Here is a 16,561-nt window from a genome sequence, read left to right as displayed (position 1 = left end):
AGCATTGAAATCCCCGATAAAGATCGTCGCATCGTCAGTATAGCTAAGAAGATCAATCCATAATTGCCGTCTTAAAACATGAGAGTTCGAACCATGAATCACAGCAACACGAAACTTGTAACGATTCCAGCTGCAATCAATGATTGCCACCTGTTCAGAAGAAAAAACAGTGTTAGCAGCAACATCCGGATGATTGAGCACCCAAATGTTCGGACGTTTATTCTCTCTCTTGTTCTGGTGGCAAGGGATGAGATTGAGAGAACGCCAATAACTAATCGGAACTTTAGTAATCTTAATTTTAGGCTCCAGAATGCCCACAACCAACGGTGAGAAAGAGTGACAATGCTCTTTGAGAATGAGCTTAGATTCATCCGAGAGACCCCGGGCGTTCCAAGTAAGGATATTCATGAGAGAAATTATTGATGTGTGGCCGGAGTCTCCTCCGATTCCATTTCGGCGGCCCAGCTTCTTGCAGCAATGTTGTTCATTGAACGAGCACCTGGAGTATTATTATTTTCCAACGTATAAGCCCTCGGTTGCTGCCCTGCTTCAATAGCTGCAGTCATGCGCTTGTGGATATAATCCTCTGAAGAAGAACTAGGCCTTTGTTCCGACTTACTCACTGCCTGTTCATTCCTTCTTAGCCTACCTTTGATGCTATCTTCCTGAATGGCTTTCCTTTGTTCAGACTTTGGTGGTCGACCACGTTTTTTCTGTTGTTGCTCTTTCTCCTTAGGATGTTCTGTAACTATAGAGTCCACAACTCTTGCGACTTTCATCTTGCTCTCCAAACCACGTTGCATGGAAGTAGTTCCCATCGGAGTTGTGACGGTCTCAGCTGCTGTCTGTTTTCCCATATTGCCTTGCACGGTAGTCCTCTCCAAAGGAGTTGTGAAAGTGTCCGCTGCAGGCTGCTTCCCCATCTGCTCTTTGTCCTTCCCCTTTGAAGATCTATCCTCCTTATTATCATGCTGGTGCCCAGACCTTTGCTCGTTGTTTTGCGGCGAAGGAGCTTGTTGCACTTCCTTTGTGTCATTTTGTTGCTGATAGCTCTCCTCAAACACCACTTCCACTTCTTCATCAGTGTGCTCTTCTTCCTTCTCCTGGTTATGATCCGAATACATCTGATCATCCGAATCTTCTTCCTCCGAATCATCTCTTCCATCCGCTTCATACTCCGCATCAACTGGTCCCGACTTATTATCAACGAGTATCTTCTCCAGTAAATCTGGACCATATATGTCCTCTTGATCCTGTTGATCGCTGCCACCTGTTGATAAACAATCAAACGCGTTCTTATTCTGGCCCTCCACATCAGTTTCTTTGGCCCTCCACTGATTGCCTTTCTTGATTTGTTGTTGCTTTGCTTTCTTATTCTCCTTTTCATTATTCTTGACAATATCTTTATCGACCTGTTCCTTGGTTTCTCCTTTCTTACATTTAGATATATCATGGCCCGTAATCTTGCATCGGGAACAGAAAAGAGGCAGTTGCTCATAACTAAACTCCACGTAAAAGGATCCTTCATCGCAGTTTACCAAAAGATACTCAGGGAGGGGTAAAGCAAGATCGACTTCTATTAGAATTCTAGCAAAGTGGCCAAAATCCCCCTGAGCAGAAGCCGCGTCCAGTTTTAGCGGAAGGCCAATATGTCGTGAGATTCCCGTGATAATCTCCGGATACCAGCATTCTACAGGAAGATTGTAGATTCTTACCCACACATGGCAAAGAGATGAGATTTCCCTATAAGGATCAAACATCTTTACCCATTCCCGGATCCGAATGGTACCTGTAGTAAGGTCCCAAATCGTCTGCTTTTTCACCTTGATTTTGTCTTCCTCACATGAGAATTTGAGAGTGAAGTACCCCTTCCCCATGGGAATAAGGCTCCAAGACTTCTGGATGTTCCAAGTGTTCTGCAACTCTTGCTTGAGCACCAAGTTTGGCCGCGGCTTATCCCCCTTACGCAAAAGAAGTCGTCCAATGAGGGCGTGTTGAAATTCCGAGACCTTCTTCTGGTATAGTGTCGAAGGTATATTGAAAGTAACCTCATTCCCTTGTTGTTCTGGCTTGAGCGTGAAGAAAGTATGTGCAGGAATATCGGGTTTGCGTGCGGGACGCGGGCCCATAATAGCAGCATACGTAGGTTTGGGAGTCATCGTAGGTTTGTCGTTCTTGGGGTTGTCCGTCGTGGAGGAAGTTCCGGCAACAGTCTCCTCCACTATCGTATGCGTCTGCAAGATCGCCATGGCAGTCTTAGGGTTTTCCGAAACCCTAGTGTTCTCCTTCTCCGTTTTGGAGTTTTGGTGTCGTGGCATCGGAGGATCAAAATTGGTAGAAATCTTCGGGTGCATGGGAGAGGTGGCTGTAGGCGGAATCCTGTCAGAGTTGCCGGAGCAAACGGCAGCCGGCGTAGCCATGAAGGAGACGGCGGCTAGGGTTTCTTAGAGAGAGTTATTGCTTCCATCGATCATTCAGGTGCAAATCCATTACCACCTCCTTTAATTTTCAGATATTTCAATGTTAATGTTGTCTTCACTAAGATTAAACTTATATTTTTTCATTTTAGAACTCTTTAGCTTAAAATATAAATTTGTAGATAAATAATTATATATATATATATATATATATAACTTAAAAATAGAATTTCTAATATGATTTACATTTATTAAATTTTTAGTACGCTTTTGTATTATTATTATTATTATTATTATTATTATTATTATTATTATTATTATTATTATTATTATTATTATTATTATTATTATTATTATTATTATCTAGAGTAAATTGATAAAAAAATAGAAAGAAAAAATTATTTTTAAAAATAGTAAGGTGATTTTTGGTAGGAAACTAACTTACTGTTTTTGAAAGTGATTGAGCTTTTATATATGTAAATAGATATTGTCAAATCATTCAATCTCTCTAGGGACATTGACGATCTCAAATACGTTTTCAACAATTTTAAATTTAAGAAGCTCATTTTAGAACAGTAAGTCAGTAACTGACATTGTCAGCATAATTTTATATTTCGATTTGAACTTTGAAGTTTTAATATAATATAAATTTGACAATAAGTTATATTGCCTAATATTTTTTTTAGTATATATAAAGTCTATAATTAATGAGATATATTTAAAATTTTGGGCCCTCAAAATTATGTTACAAAATTATCATCAAATTAATTTGAAATTGATTTTAAATTGAACTTTGAATTTTTGACAATAAATTATGTTATCTAATATTTTTTAGTATACATAAAACCTATAATTAATGAGATATATTAAAAAAATTGGGCCCTCAATTTTTTGGGGCCCTGGGCCGTCGCCCATGCCCGCCCGCCCTCAGAGCCGGCCCTGACCATACCACTTAATAATTTAATTAATATTTTTGAAAATAATTATGTTGAAAAGAAACAGAACGGTTGAATTGGGACGGAGGGAGGAGGGAGTATGAATTATCTGATATGTATAAGTGAAATATAAGGATTAGTTTGTGAAGAGTCGGTTGAGTACACGTGTCGGAACCGTAACGTGCATGCGTTGAGTCGAGTCGTCGAGCTCAGCTCCACCTTTCCCTTGATTACACCTGTTGTGTTGCTCACGAGCGACTGTGAATCCATGGACAAATACAAGCTGCCCAACCCCTTCCTTTTCTGCACAAAGCTCCTCCCGTCGGCGATGGGTGCATCCCTCCTAGGGAGGATGGCGACGGGCGTGGCGGCGGCGGCGTATGTGCTGATGGCGCTGATGGTGGCGATGGTTGCAGCGGCGGTGGTGGGCGTGGGGCTGGTGAGGTGGTGGGCGGAAGAGCCGCTTTATGTGAAGGAGAGTGTGCAGTTTGATTATAGTGATGCTCATCCCACCGCCCTCTTGACGTTCGGGAACGGCCCGCTGGGCCGTGCCGCCGGGCCACACCGTTTACGTCTCCTTGTCTCTCTTGATGCCCGATTCCGATTATAACAGAGATGTTGCATATTTCAGGTTTAATTTCTCATTGCTTCATCAATTCATTTCTACATATTTATCTTTATTGTTGATACTATGCTTATGAGGTAATTATGAAGATATGATTACTCGTGTACGTGTGTTAATTTAGTGATAGCGTGGTTAATATCTGATACCAATTGGAGGGTGTTTGACTAAACTTATTTTAAATAGATTATAAATTTTTGGAGTTTATAAGATATTTCAAGAGTTTATAAGATAATTATTTTTTAAGAACTTATAAGTTGTCAAAATGTTCGGATAATTGAACTTATAAGCTAAAGAGAGAATTTTTAGAAAGAGAGAGAAATGTGCGAAGCACGGGATTTTTGTTCAAACTCCTTCCTAGCAATCACTGCCTTCTTGTCTCTCAGTAGTAACTTGTTGAATATCCTCAGGGTCCACTTGCAGAGAATCCCGACTAACCGATGGATTGAGGGAACTTTCCAAGAGGTTCAGTGATCATATACGAACGAAATTACCTCTAAGTCATCAATCAGCAGGGAGTGATGCACCCAAGTGTATCACGAGCATATTAGAGTAGGGGGGTTTGGGGTGTCCCCCAACCCAAAAGCCAGTAAACTCTCCTACTGCATGATGAAAATGTATAATGTATGTACACATGCATGTATAATATATTTCTGCAGAAAATAAGCTTATACTAATCTCTTTCTATCTATTTCTCTTTTCATCTTCCTTTGTCTGAACATTTGATGCAGGCCTGTTATTGCTCTGGGCTTTCCCCTGTAAGTTCTGTCATTCTATAATGTAGAAGAGTAAAGTCCTATTGGCTCGCTTCAATTTTCTCATATATTGATCGAATTGCAGTGATCAAGTGTTATTGCTTAAAATGATGCAATTCCTTGCAGGTTTGCTTCAATCAGGGCATTTGAGAGTGGTTCTTGGTTCTAGATATCACATGAGGAAGTTGGTCATATATTGGACCATTTTCTCATTGTTTTCTCTCTTTGAGTTTGCATTTGAGAAAATCATAGATTGGTAAGCATTGCCCATGTAGCTGCTTTTATTGATGATTCCTATTCTTTTCTGTGGAGAATGTTATGATAACTATTTCGCCTCTAAAGCTTAACATGCATTTTGTTGGAAGAAGTCTGGTCATCGTTGCTTCTTATTCATGATTGTTGCCAGTACTCCACCTTTTATAAGGCATGGCTATTTGACCTGTGTAACTGTAATACTTTTGTATTCATATGTATATCCTCGAGTAATGGGCATTATTTGAGATAAAGGGATTTGTGTTTCCCTCCAATACCATTTGTTTGATTGAGTGAGTAATTTGCTTTACAACCATAATAGTATGAAGCATAAGTAAATGTGAAGTGATTTCTTATTTGAGATTGTGGATGCTGTCTGCATATCATCATCTTGTTACATTCTCATCTTTGGTCCTAGAAAAGAGAGTGAGATCGGTGCAAGTAAAAACAGTTGAACTTAATTTTGTGGTTGGAAAAATCTTGTTTTATATGGTTGTTTTGTTTCTTTATATCCAGGGTGGTGGTAGATCCTCTGCAAGAGAAACAATTAGGAGAGTTGCTGTTGGAGTTGTGGCTAAGAAGATTCTAAACCAATATGCTGGAACTCATGGTAAGTTTTGTGTTTCATAATCATTTTTCTTCTATTATGCTGCCAAATTTCATAATTTGTAGGCTAGATTTTTTGTGTTAACTTCATTGATTCTCTTTCATCTGGTTTATGAGAGTGAGAGATAGGGAGGGGCTTTGATGTTTAATATTTGAATATATGTTTGTTGTTTGTCAGGGGCTTGGTTCTCCAGTTTTTGATAAACTTGAAGCAGAGCTAGCAAAGGTTGTGATGTCAACAGGGACGGACCCAGGATTTTTTTTGGGGGGGGGGCTGAACTTCAATGGGGGTTCGGGGGCGGTAGCCCCCGAAAAAATTTTTGGGGACATTCAGTACATTTTAGACATTTTTATAATAATAATATTAATAAAAAACAATATTTTCATAGATAATATAGTTCTAATACATTTGAAAAAAAATTTGGGGACATTCAGTACATTTTAGACATTTTTATAATAATAATATTAATAAAAAACAATATTTTCATAGATAATATAGTTCTAATACATTTGAAAAAAAATTTGGGGACATTCAGTACATTTTAGACATTTTTATAATAATAATATTAATAAAAAACAATATTTTCATAGATAATATAGTTCTAATACATTTGAAAAAAAAATTGGGGACATTCAGTACATTTTAGACATTTTTATAATAATAATATTAATAAAAAACAATATTTTCATAGATAATATAGTTCTAATACATTTGAAAAAAAAATTGGGGACATTCAGTACATTTTAGACATTTTTATAATAATAATATTAATAAAAAACAATATTTTCATAGATAATATAGTTCTAATACATTTGAAAAAAAAATTGGGGACATTCAGTACATTTTAGACATTTTTATAATAATAATATTAATAAAAAACAATATTTTCATAGATAATATAGTTCTAATACATTTGAAAAAAAATTTGGGGACATTCAGTACATTTTAGACATTTTTATAATAATAATATTAATAAAAAACAATATTTTCATAGATAATATAGTTCTAATACATTTGAAAAAAAATTTGGGGACATTCAGTACATTTTAGACATTTTTATAATAATAATATTAATAAAAAACAATATTTTCATAGATAATATAGTTCTAATACATTTGAAAAAAAAATTGGGGACATTCAGTACATTTTAGACATTTTTATAATAATAATATTAATAAAAAACAATATTTTCATAGATAATATAGTTCTAATACATTTGAAAAAAAATTTGGGGACATTCAGTACATTTTAGACATTTTTATAATAATAATATTAATAAAAAACAATATTTTCATAGATAATATAGTTCTAATACATTTGAAAAAAAATTTGGGGACATTCAGTACATTTTAGACATTTTTATAATAATAATATTAATAAAAAACAATATTTTCATAGATAATATAGTTCTAATACATTTGAAAAAAAAATTGGGGACATTCAGTACATTTTAGACATTTTTATAATAATAATATTAATAAAAAACAATATTTTCATAGATAATATAGTTCTAATACATTTGAAAAAAAAATTGGGGACATTCAGTACATTTTAGACATTTTTATAATAATAATATTAATAAAAAACAATATTTTCATAGATAATATAGTTCTAATACATTTGAAAAAAAATTTGGGGACATTCAGTACATTTTAGACATTTTTATAATAATAATATTAATAAAAAACAATATTTTCATAGATAATATAGTTCTAATACATTTGAAAAAAAATTTGGGGACATTCAGTACATTTTAGACATTTTTATAATAATAATATTAATAAAAAACAATATTTTCATAGATAATATAGTTCTAATACATTTGAAAAAAAATTTGGGGACATTCAGTACATTTTAGACATTTTTATAATAATAATATTAATAAAAAACAATATTTTCATAGATAATATAGTTCTAATACATTTGAAAAAAAATTTGGGGACATTCAGTACATTTTAGACATTTTTATAATAATAATATTAATAAAAAACAATATTTTCATAGATAATATAGTTCTAATACATTTGAAAAAAAATTTGGGGACATTCAGTACATTTTAGACATTTTTATAATAATAATATTAATAAAAAACAATATTTTCATAGATAATATAGTTCTAATACATTTGAAAAAAAATTTGGGGACATTCAGTACATTTTAGACATTTTTATAATAATAATATTAATAAAAAACAATATTTTCATAGATAATATAGTTCTAATACATTTGAAAAAAAATTTGGGGACATTCAGTACATTTTAGACATTTTTATAATAATAATATTAATAAAAAACAATATTTTCATAGATAATATAGTTCTAATACATTTGAAAAAAAATTTGGGGACATTCAGTACATTTTAGACATTTTTATAATAATAATATTAATAAAAAACAATATTTTCATAGATAATATAGTTCTAATACATTTGAAAAAAAAATTGGGGACATTCAGTACATTTTAGACATTTTTATAATAATAATATTAATAAAAAACAATATTTTCATAGATAATATAGTTCTAATACATTTGAAAAAAAAATTGGGGACATTCAGTACATTTTAGACATTTTTATAATAATAATATTAATAAAAAACAATATTTTCATAGATAATATAGTTCTAATACATTTGAAAAAAAATTTGGGGACATTCAGTACATTTTAGACATTTTTATAATAATAATATTAATAAAAAACAATATTTTCATAGATAATATAGTTCTAATACATTTGAAAAAAAATTTGGGGACATTCAGTACATTTTAGACATTTTTATAATAATAATATTAATAAAAAACAATATTTTCATAGATAATATAGTTCTAATACATTTGAAAAAAAAATTGGGGACATTCAGTACATTTTAGACATTTTTATAATAATAATATTAATAAAAAACAATATTTTCATAGATAATATAGTTCTAATACATTTGAAAAAAAAATTGGGGACATTCAGTACATTTTAGACATTTTTATAATAATAATATTAATAAAAAACAATATTTTCATAGATAATATAGTTCTAATACATTTGAAAAAAAATTTGGGGACATTCAGTACATTTTAGACATTTTTATAATAATAATATTAATAAAAAACAATATTTTCATAGATAATATAGTTCTAATACATTTGAAAAAAAATTTGGGGACATTCAGTACATTTTAGACATTTTTATAATAATAATATTAATAAAAAACAATATTTTCATAGATAATATAGTTCTAATACATTTGAAAAAAAAATTGGGGACATTCAGTACATTTTAGACATTTTTATAATAATAATATTAATAAAAAACAATATTTTCATAGATAATATAGTTCTAATACATTTGAAAAAAAAATTGGGGACATTCAGTACATTTTAGACATTTTTATAATAATAATATTAATAAAAAACAATATTTTCATAGATAATATAGTTCTAATACATTTGAAAAAAAATTTGGGGTCATTCAGTACATTTTAGACATTTTTATAATAATAATATTAATAAAAAACAATATTTTCATAGATAATATAGTTCTAATACATTTGAAAAAAAATTTGGGGACATTCAGTACATTTTAGACATTTTTATAATAATAATATTAATAAAAAACAATATTTTCATAGATAATATAGTTCTAATACATTTGAAAAAAAATTTGGGGACATTCAGTACATTTTAGACATTTTTATAATAATAATATTAATAAAAAACAATATTTTCATAGATAATATAGTTCTAATACATTTGAAAAAAAATTTGGGGACATTCAGTACATTTTAGACATTTTTATAATAATAATAATATTAATAAAAAACAATATTTTCATAGATAATATAGTTCTAATACATTTGAAATAACATAGCTATAAATAACATATATATATATATATAAAAAAAAATTTAAAAAAATTAAAAATTTGGGGGGGGGGCTCTAGCCCCCCCTGGGTCCGTCCCTGGATGTCAATATCTGTAGCAAAAGGGATTATCGAAGCTGCCGAAGCATGTGTAGTCATTGTTGATCCCAAGTGGTGGAGTATATAAAGGAGTTAGGGGGTAGGAATGTATTTAGTTTATACTTTGGGAGAGAAATCATTTTATTTTATTTTGTGGATCAAAAAACAAATAGAGCTATTTTTATGTGTGTACATTTTATTTTGTGATAATTTTGTGTTGAAACTCAAGATTATGTATTTTGAATGTTTGGATGTTATGTAACACATATTATGGGTTTTAATATTATTTTGGTTATTTTAAATTTATTTATTAATTTTTTGGACATGGATATACTAGGAAAATTCTAAAAAAATAGAAAAAATTAAAATACTTTATATATAACGGTTGATATATTCTATGATAACAGTCATAACTGTTATCTATAATTATTAAAGATAACGGTACACAAGCGTTACGTATGAGCGCATCATACTGTTATTTATTACACTATAGATAACGGTATTCTACCATTACGTATGAGCGCATCCTAATGTTATCTATGCGGCTATAGATAACGGTATTTTACTGTTACGTATGAGCGCATCGTACTGTTATCTAATATAATAGATAACGGTTTTTTTATAGTTACGTATGAGCGCATCATAGACAACACCACTATATGTAACGGTTTTTTTGGGGTATAGATAGTGATTCCCCAGTTACAAATGAGCTAGGTTAATTTGTGAATGGTTTTCATGTCAGCCGCTTGGGCGAGAGTCCCTGCGTCGACATGATCCCACCATTCGAACAAGAAGTTGTCCACGATTAATCGGAACCACGGGGAGAGCTTGAGGCCGTCTTCGCCTGCATCCACCTTCCTCAGAAGCTCCTGCAGTTGCTCGCGGCTCACGTACTTCACATCCGCTACTTCATCCGGGTTCGGTTCGAGCCTCACGTCCCGGACGATGAACAGAAGGTGATCCACTGCGCATGCCAAACAAATGCAGTAACTTTATACGTTCAGTTCAGTACGATATATGATAGTATATAGATTACGTACGTTCATGTTCTCCCCATTTGCCGTCGGACGGTGCTTTGTACAGCATACGGGCTAACGGAAGGAAGTGATCGAGGGGGACGTCATCGGCGGGGATGCCGAGTTCGTCCAGTAGTTTTCTTCGAGCGGCATTCTTGACACCGAGCGCGTCAGCTTCGACGAGCTCGGATTCCGTGTAGAGGGGATGGCTGCAGCAGGTGTTGGTCCACACAAGAGGGAAGGTCACCTTGGTTGCAGATCGTTGCTGAAGAAGCAACTCGTGTTTAGAGTTGAAGAGAAACACGCTGAAGGATCTGTGCATGTTAGAAAATGGAGGTGATTATATAGTGGTTTGAGTGTGGTGAGTGATTGTAGTGAAGTGGTGTAGAGAATATTGTGAGTGTAGTGTGTGTAGAAGATAGAGAGAATGATTTTAGAGTGGAGCTCTTGTCTCCAAAGAACTTAGATAATATTAGATAGAGTGATGTTTTTGAGATGTTTAGATTATTATGTGAGGTTGATTACAAATGACTCACAAGAGCTCTATTTATAGGTGTGGGAAGATCTCTCTAGATCCCACTACACTAACTTGTATCTAGAATTCTCTACTATCATCCACTTTAGGAATTCTCTAGATACTATATAGAAAATATCTAATCTCTAGAATACCATACATGTCCTAGGTATTATTTAGAATACTCTAGAGTAATCTAGCTAGTGGTGAATTCTCTAGATTATGCATAGCATATTCTTACTTAGAATATTCTAGATAAATGCATCACACTTCAATACTCCTCCTTGATGCATTTATCAGTTACTCCAAGCATTCTTCGCAGAAATTGGAATCTGTCCCTTGGTAGTGCTTTGGTGAAGATGTCCGCCAACTGTTCTTCTGTTGGACAATACTTCATCTCGATAAGTTTCTTTGCTTCAACATCTCTCAAGAAGTGATACTTGATGTCGATGTGCTTGGTGCGATTGTGTTGAACTGGATTCTTAGCCATTGCTATAGCTGACTTGTTATCGCAGTAGATCTCTGTCGATGAGTCTTGCGGTTCGCCCATATCCGCTAGTATTCTTCTAAGCCATATAGCTTGACATGCTGCTTCGGCTGCTGCAACATACTCAGCTTCTGCTGTTGATAGTGCAACTGAGTCTTGCTTCTTTGATCCCCAAGAAAAAATTCCTGAGCCAAGCTTGAAAGCATAGCCTGATGTGCTTTTCATGTCATCTTGAGATCCAGCCCAATCGCTATCGCTATATCCACTGATCTGTGAGTCAGACTTTGGTTTATACCAGATACCATAGTTGAGCGTACCTTGCAGGTATCTGAGAAGTCTCTTTGCTGCTCCATAGTGGGTCTCCTTCGGACTTTCCATGAATCTGGATAGAAGGCTTGTTGCATACTTGATGTCAGGCCTTGTTGCCGTCAAATATAGTAGACTCCCAATCAAACTTCGATACTTTGTAGAATCCGTCGGTTTTGACCCATCTTCTTTCTTCAACTTCTCATTTGGAATGAGAGGTGTAACCACTGGCTTGCAGTCTTGCATCTTGAACTTCTTGAGCATATCTTCAATATACTTCTTTTGTGATAGGAAGATGCCTTCTTCCTCTTGACTTATCTCCATTCCGAGAAAATAGTGCATTAATCCTAAGTCCGTCATCTCAAAGGTGCTCATCATGTCTTTCTTGAAATCCTCGATCAATTTTGTGTTATTTCCTGTGACAATTAAGTCATCAACATAAAGAGAGACAATTAGGATGTCCATACCTAGAGTTTTGATGTATAGAGTGGCTTCGTTCTTGCTCCTCATGAACCTTTGACTGGTGAAATATCCGTCTATTTTGCTGTACCAGGCTCGTGGAGCTTGTTTGAGCCCATAGAGTGCTTTCTTGAGACGAAGAACTTTGCCTTCTTGCTTTGTGAATCCTTCTGGCTGCTCCACATATATCTTGTCTGTTAGATCTCCATTGAGAAATGCCGACTTAACATCAAGTTGATAGATTTTCCATCTCTTTTGAGCCGCCAGAGCTATGAGTGCTCGAATTGTGTCCATCCGTGCCACTGGAGCAAACGTTTCTGTGTAGTCGACTCCTGGTACTTGAGCATATCCTTTTGCGACAAGTCTTGCCTTATGCTTCTGGATCGAACCATCAGGATTCAGCTTTGTCTTGAACACCCATTTGACTCCAATGACTTCCTTGTCACTTGGAAGATCCACCAACTCCCAAGTATCATTCTTTTCTATCATTTTTATCTCCTCCTCCATTGCTTTAATCCAAACTTTCTGTTTGGATGCTTCTGCATAGTTATTTGGCTCCAAAGAACAAAAGTTGCATGTCTCATATATATCAGTAGATTCATATAAATCTTCTAGAGTTCTTACCCGAAAAGGTGGAAAGTCTGGTGAGGAGTCTGAGTCGGATCCACTTGAGGTATTAGCTTCTGAAGAGGACCTTGGTGGGCTTTGTTGATCTTGTTCTCCATGTTCTGTGACTTCTTTTAGGAGTGTAGTTGTTGTCCGCCTTTCAACACTTTCTGTCTCCCAATTCCAAGAGGCTTGTTCGTCAAATTCCACGTCTCGACTTGTCACCAGCTTCTTGGTCTCGAGATTGTAGATTCTATAACCCTTGGATTTAGAGCTGTAGCCGAGGAAGATTCCCTTCTCCGTCTTGTCCTCCAGTTTGTGTCTTTTTACTGAGGGAATGTGGATGTAGCAGATACTTCCAAAGACCCTCAAATGTTTGGCTGAAGGCTTTTGCCCTGACCAAGCTTCGATCGGCGTCTTGTTTAGCACAGCCTTTGTTGGACATCGGTTGAGTAGGTAGACTGATGTATACACTGCCTCTGCCCAAAACTTCTTTGGCAATCCTTTCTCTGCCAGCATGGATCTCGCCATCTCCATGACTGTTCGATTTTTTCTTTCCGACACGCCGTTTTGTTGTGGAGTGTAGGCCACCGTTAGTTGATGCTCCACACATTCATCTTCACAGAACTTGTCGAACTCTTTCGAGTTGTATTCGGTACCTCGATCGCTTCTTAGCTTCTTTATTTTGCGACCACTTTGGTTCTCCACAAAGTTCTTAAATCTCTTGAAGATTCTAAAGACTTCTGATTTTTCTTGGAGGAAATATACCCAAGTCATTCTAGAGTAGTCATCAATAAAGAGTATGAAGTACCTGTTTTGGTTTACTGAAGGTGTGCGCATTGGTCCGCAAACGTCGGTGTGGACAAGCTCTAGTATCTCCTTGGCTCGCCATGTTTTCTCCGTTGGAAATGGTTGTCTGTGTTGCTTTCCGATCATGCATCCTTCGCATACACTTTCTCTTTCATTTAGAAGAGGCATGTCTCTCATCATATTTTTCTGATGAAGTAGCCTTAAGGCATTTAGGTTGAAATGCCCAAATCTCCGGTGCCATAGACTCGTATCGTCGAGTTGAGCCACCATTGCCTTTTGTGGATATTGCCATTGAATGGGAAAGTTTCTATTTTTTCCCATTCTTACTACTGCAATATCTTGGTTATTTTTCTTGTCGTAAATTCGACAAGAATCTTTCTCAAAGTGGAGGGCATATCCACTTTCCATCATTTGGCCAACACTTAATAGACTTTGTGCAAGACGAGGTACTAGGAGAACATTTCTAATAAATCGCGTACCTTTATTAGTTTCTATGGCAATTGTACCTTTCCCTTTCGTCTCCACCAGTTCTCCATTGCCCATCTTCACCTTCGTCTTGACTGAAGTATCTAACTCACGGAAGATGGTCTCGTTGGATGTCATGTGGTTGCTGCATCCGCTATCGATGTACCATTCTTCTTCTCCTGCTTCCGTTGCCGAGTGACATGCATAGAACATGTTCTCCTTCTCATTTTGATTTTCTGAATAGTTGGCTTGATGATTTCTTCTATCTCTGCAATCTTTTTCCACGTGCCCGAACCTTTTGCAGTTTTTGCACTGTGGCTTTCCTCGATGATAGCAATCCTTCTCCATGTGATTTATCTTCTTGCAAATTCTGCATGGTGGAAAATTTGCCTTGCTCTCCTTGTTGCTGGAGCTTCCTTCCTTGTGATTGCTTTTAAAATTTCCGCCGCTCCTTGACTTATTGCCTCTAACGTTGAGTTTAGACTGAAAGGCACTCTCAAGTGAACTTTCATGTCGCCTACTCAAACGTTGCTCGTGTGCTTCCAAGGAACCCATCAGCTCCGCGACAGACATTTTTGACAAATCTTTTGATTCTTCAATCGCCGCCACTACTGGATCATACTTCTCGGTAACGCTGATTAAGACCTTCTGTACGATCCTTTCATCGGAGACGTTATCTCCGTATGACCGCATTTGATTGATTATTTCCATTATTCTTGAGAAATAATCTTTTGCGGCTTCTGAATCTTTCATTTTAATATTCTCCAGTTCTCGCCTTAAACTTTGCAGTTTAATGGTTCGAACTTTAACATTTCCTTGGAACTCCTCCTTAAGGATATCCCAAGCTTCTTTTGCAGTAGTGGCTCGAATAATTCTTGCCATGATAGAATCACTAACAGATTGTTGGAGAAGATAAAGAGCTTTAGCATTTTGTTGCTTTAATTTCTTACGTACCTCGGATGAGGATGTCTTGTCGATATCTTCTCCCGGCATGGTGATTCCTTCTTCAATGACATCCCAAAGATCATGGGATTCAAGGCAAGTCTTCATACGAACACTCCAATAGTCATAGTTTTCTCCATTGAATATTGGAGTCGTGATGGAGAGACTTGACGACGCCATAACGCCCGCTTATGATCGAACAAGCTCTGATGCCACTTGTTAGAAAATGGAGGTGATTATATAGTGGTTTGAGTGTGGTGAGTGATTGTAGTGAAGTGGTGTAGAGAATATTGTGAGTGTAGTGTGTGTAGAAGATAGAGAGAATGATTTTAGAGTGGAGCTCTTGTCTCCAAAGAACTTAGATAATATTAGATAGAGTGATGTTTTTGAGATGTTTAGATTATGTGAGGTTGATTACAAATGACTCACAAGAGCTCTATTTATAGGTGTGGGAAGATCTCTCTAGATCCCACTACACTAACTTGTATCTAGAATTCTCTACTATCATCCACTTTAGGAATTCTCTAGATACTATATAGAAAATATCTAATCTCTAGAATACCATACATGTCCTAGGTATTATTTAGAATACTCTAGAGTAATCTAGCTAGTGGTGAATTCTCTAGATTATGCATAGCATATTCTTACTTAGAATATTCTAGATAAATGCATCACACTTCAATAGTGCAGCAGATTTTCGGAATTGATCTTTTCCATCAGGTGGCCTGCATACAACGACACATGCAATACTTTCAGCTAAATCATTCTACTTGAAACACAAGAAGTTGAGGTTTTACAGTTGTATTTGGTGTCGTGGCCGACGACGGCGTCATTCTCATCGACCAAAATACACCTGCAAACGATGCGATGCTCGTCAAATTACTCGAACCAAACTTTGTCATGGAGAAGGGAAAAAGGAATGAGTACAAACTCGTCTTCAAACATGAGACGTCTTTGAACAACATCCATGGCGGAGGAGGAGACTTGGCTGCGGATGGCGTTGGTAGTGATCAAGGTAGAGGAGGAGAATGACATGTTTCTTGTATTATTTAGCTCTTAATCAATGTGATTATATAACATACATTTGGTTGGTGTGGATTAGAGTTCTAGCTTTAGCCTAAGGCCCTAAGCTGCATTACATTTGGTTGGTAGGGATTAGAGTTCTAGCTTTAGCCTAAGCTGCAGCAATATATATTGTCAAAATCTTGCCCAACTATAGTACTAGTACTAAAATTTGATGTGTTACACAAATCAGATTATCGCAATAAATTCGTGATTTAATGCCATTCAAACGTCGGCTTTCTCGTATATCATTTGGTCAAAATTGAATGGCTATTGAGTAGTTTTACCACTATTTTCTGCATTCTTTTTTAATAACCATATAAAATAATCATGACATGCGATGACCAAATTATTATT

General features: G+C 35.2%; 2 protein-coding genes and 1 long non-coding RNA gene across 5 annotated transcripts in view; 1 reads left to right on the top strand and 2 right to left on the bottom strand.

The window, feature by feature from the left end:
* LOC131016908 (uncharacterized) overlaps positions 1 to 16,561 on the bottom strand; it is a 1,184,262-nt gene that overhangs the window by 798,210 nt on the left and 369,491 nt on the right. The window lies entirely within an intron of this gene.
* On the top strand, positions 3,466 to 10,416 carry LOC131017015 (uncharacterized). 3 transcript variants are annotated; one of them, XR_009099323.1, is made up of 5 exons: positions 3,466 to 3,983; positions 4,385 to 4,598; positions 4,706 to 4,985; positions 5,498 to 5,591; positions 10,280 to 10,416. It is a non-coding gene; the product is annotated as an uncharacterized LOC131017015 (long non-coding RNA). The 3 variants fall into 3 exon arrangements; XR_009099324.1 differs by lacking the exons at positions 3,466 to 3,983; positions 4,385 to 4,598 and having other exon boundaries at positions 4,600 to 4,732; positions 4,856 to 4,985; XR_009099322.1 differs by lacking the exons at positions 3,466 to 3,983; positions 4,385 to 4,598 and having other exon boundaries at positions 4,608 to 4,985.
* On the bottom strand, positions 9,993 to 16,245 carry LOC131016993 (isopentenyl-diphosphate Delta-isomerase I-like). The gene is made up of 5 exons (XM_057945851.1): positions 16,074 to 16,245; positions 15,940 to 15,995; positions 15,832 to 15,867; positions 10,578 to 10,874; positions 9,993 to 10,501 (listed from the first exon to the last, which is right to left on the bottom strand). Exons 1-5 carry the CDS (start codon positions 16,175 to 16,177, stop codon positions 10,248 to 10,250), a joined length of 747 nt encoding a protein of 248 aa, XP_057801834.1. The 5' UTR covers positions 16,178 to 16,245; the 3' UTR covers positions 9,993 to 10,247.

The sequence above is a fragment of the Salvia miltiorrhiza genome, chromosome 3 (genome assembly GCF_028751815.1).
Source record: "Salvia miltiorrhiza cultivar Shanhuang (shh) chromosome 3, IMPLAD_Smil_shh, whole genome shotgun sequence".
NCBI lineage: Eukaryota > Viridiplantae > Streptophyta > Magnoliopsida > Lamiales > Lamiaceae > Salvia > Salvia miltiorrhiza.
The sequence above is the reverse complement of the archived record's forward strand: the minus strand, read 5'-3'. Positions and strand labels throughout refer to the sequence as shown.

Coding starts and splice junctions, on each gene's coding strand:
- LOC131016993 (XM_057945851.1), bottom strand. CDS start 16,177: ATGTCATTCTCCTCCTCTACCTTGATCACTACCAACGCCATCCGCAGC. Junction 15,996..16,073: donor CGTCTCATGTTTGAAGACGA/GTTTGTACTCAT, acceptor CATCGTTTGCAG/GTGTATTTTGGTCGATGAGA. Junction 10,875..15,831: donor GATCAATTCCGAAAATCTGC/TGCACTATTGAA, acceptor CATTTTCTAACA/TGCACAGATCCTTCAGCGTG.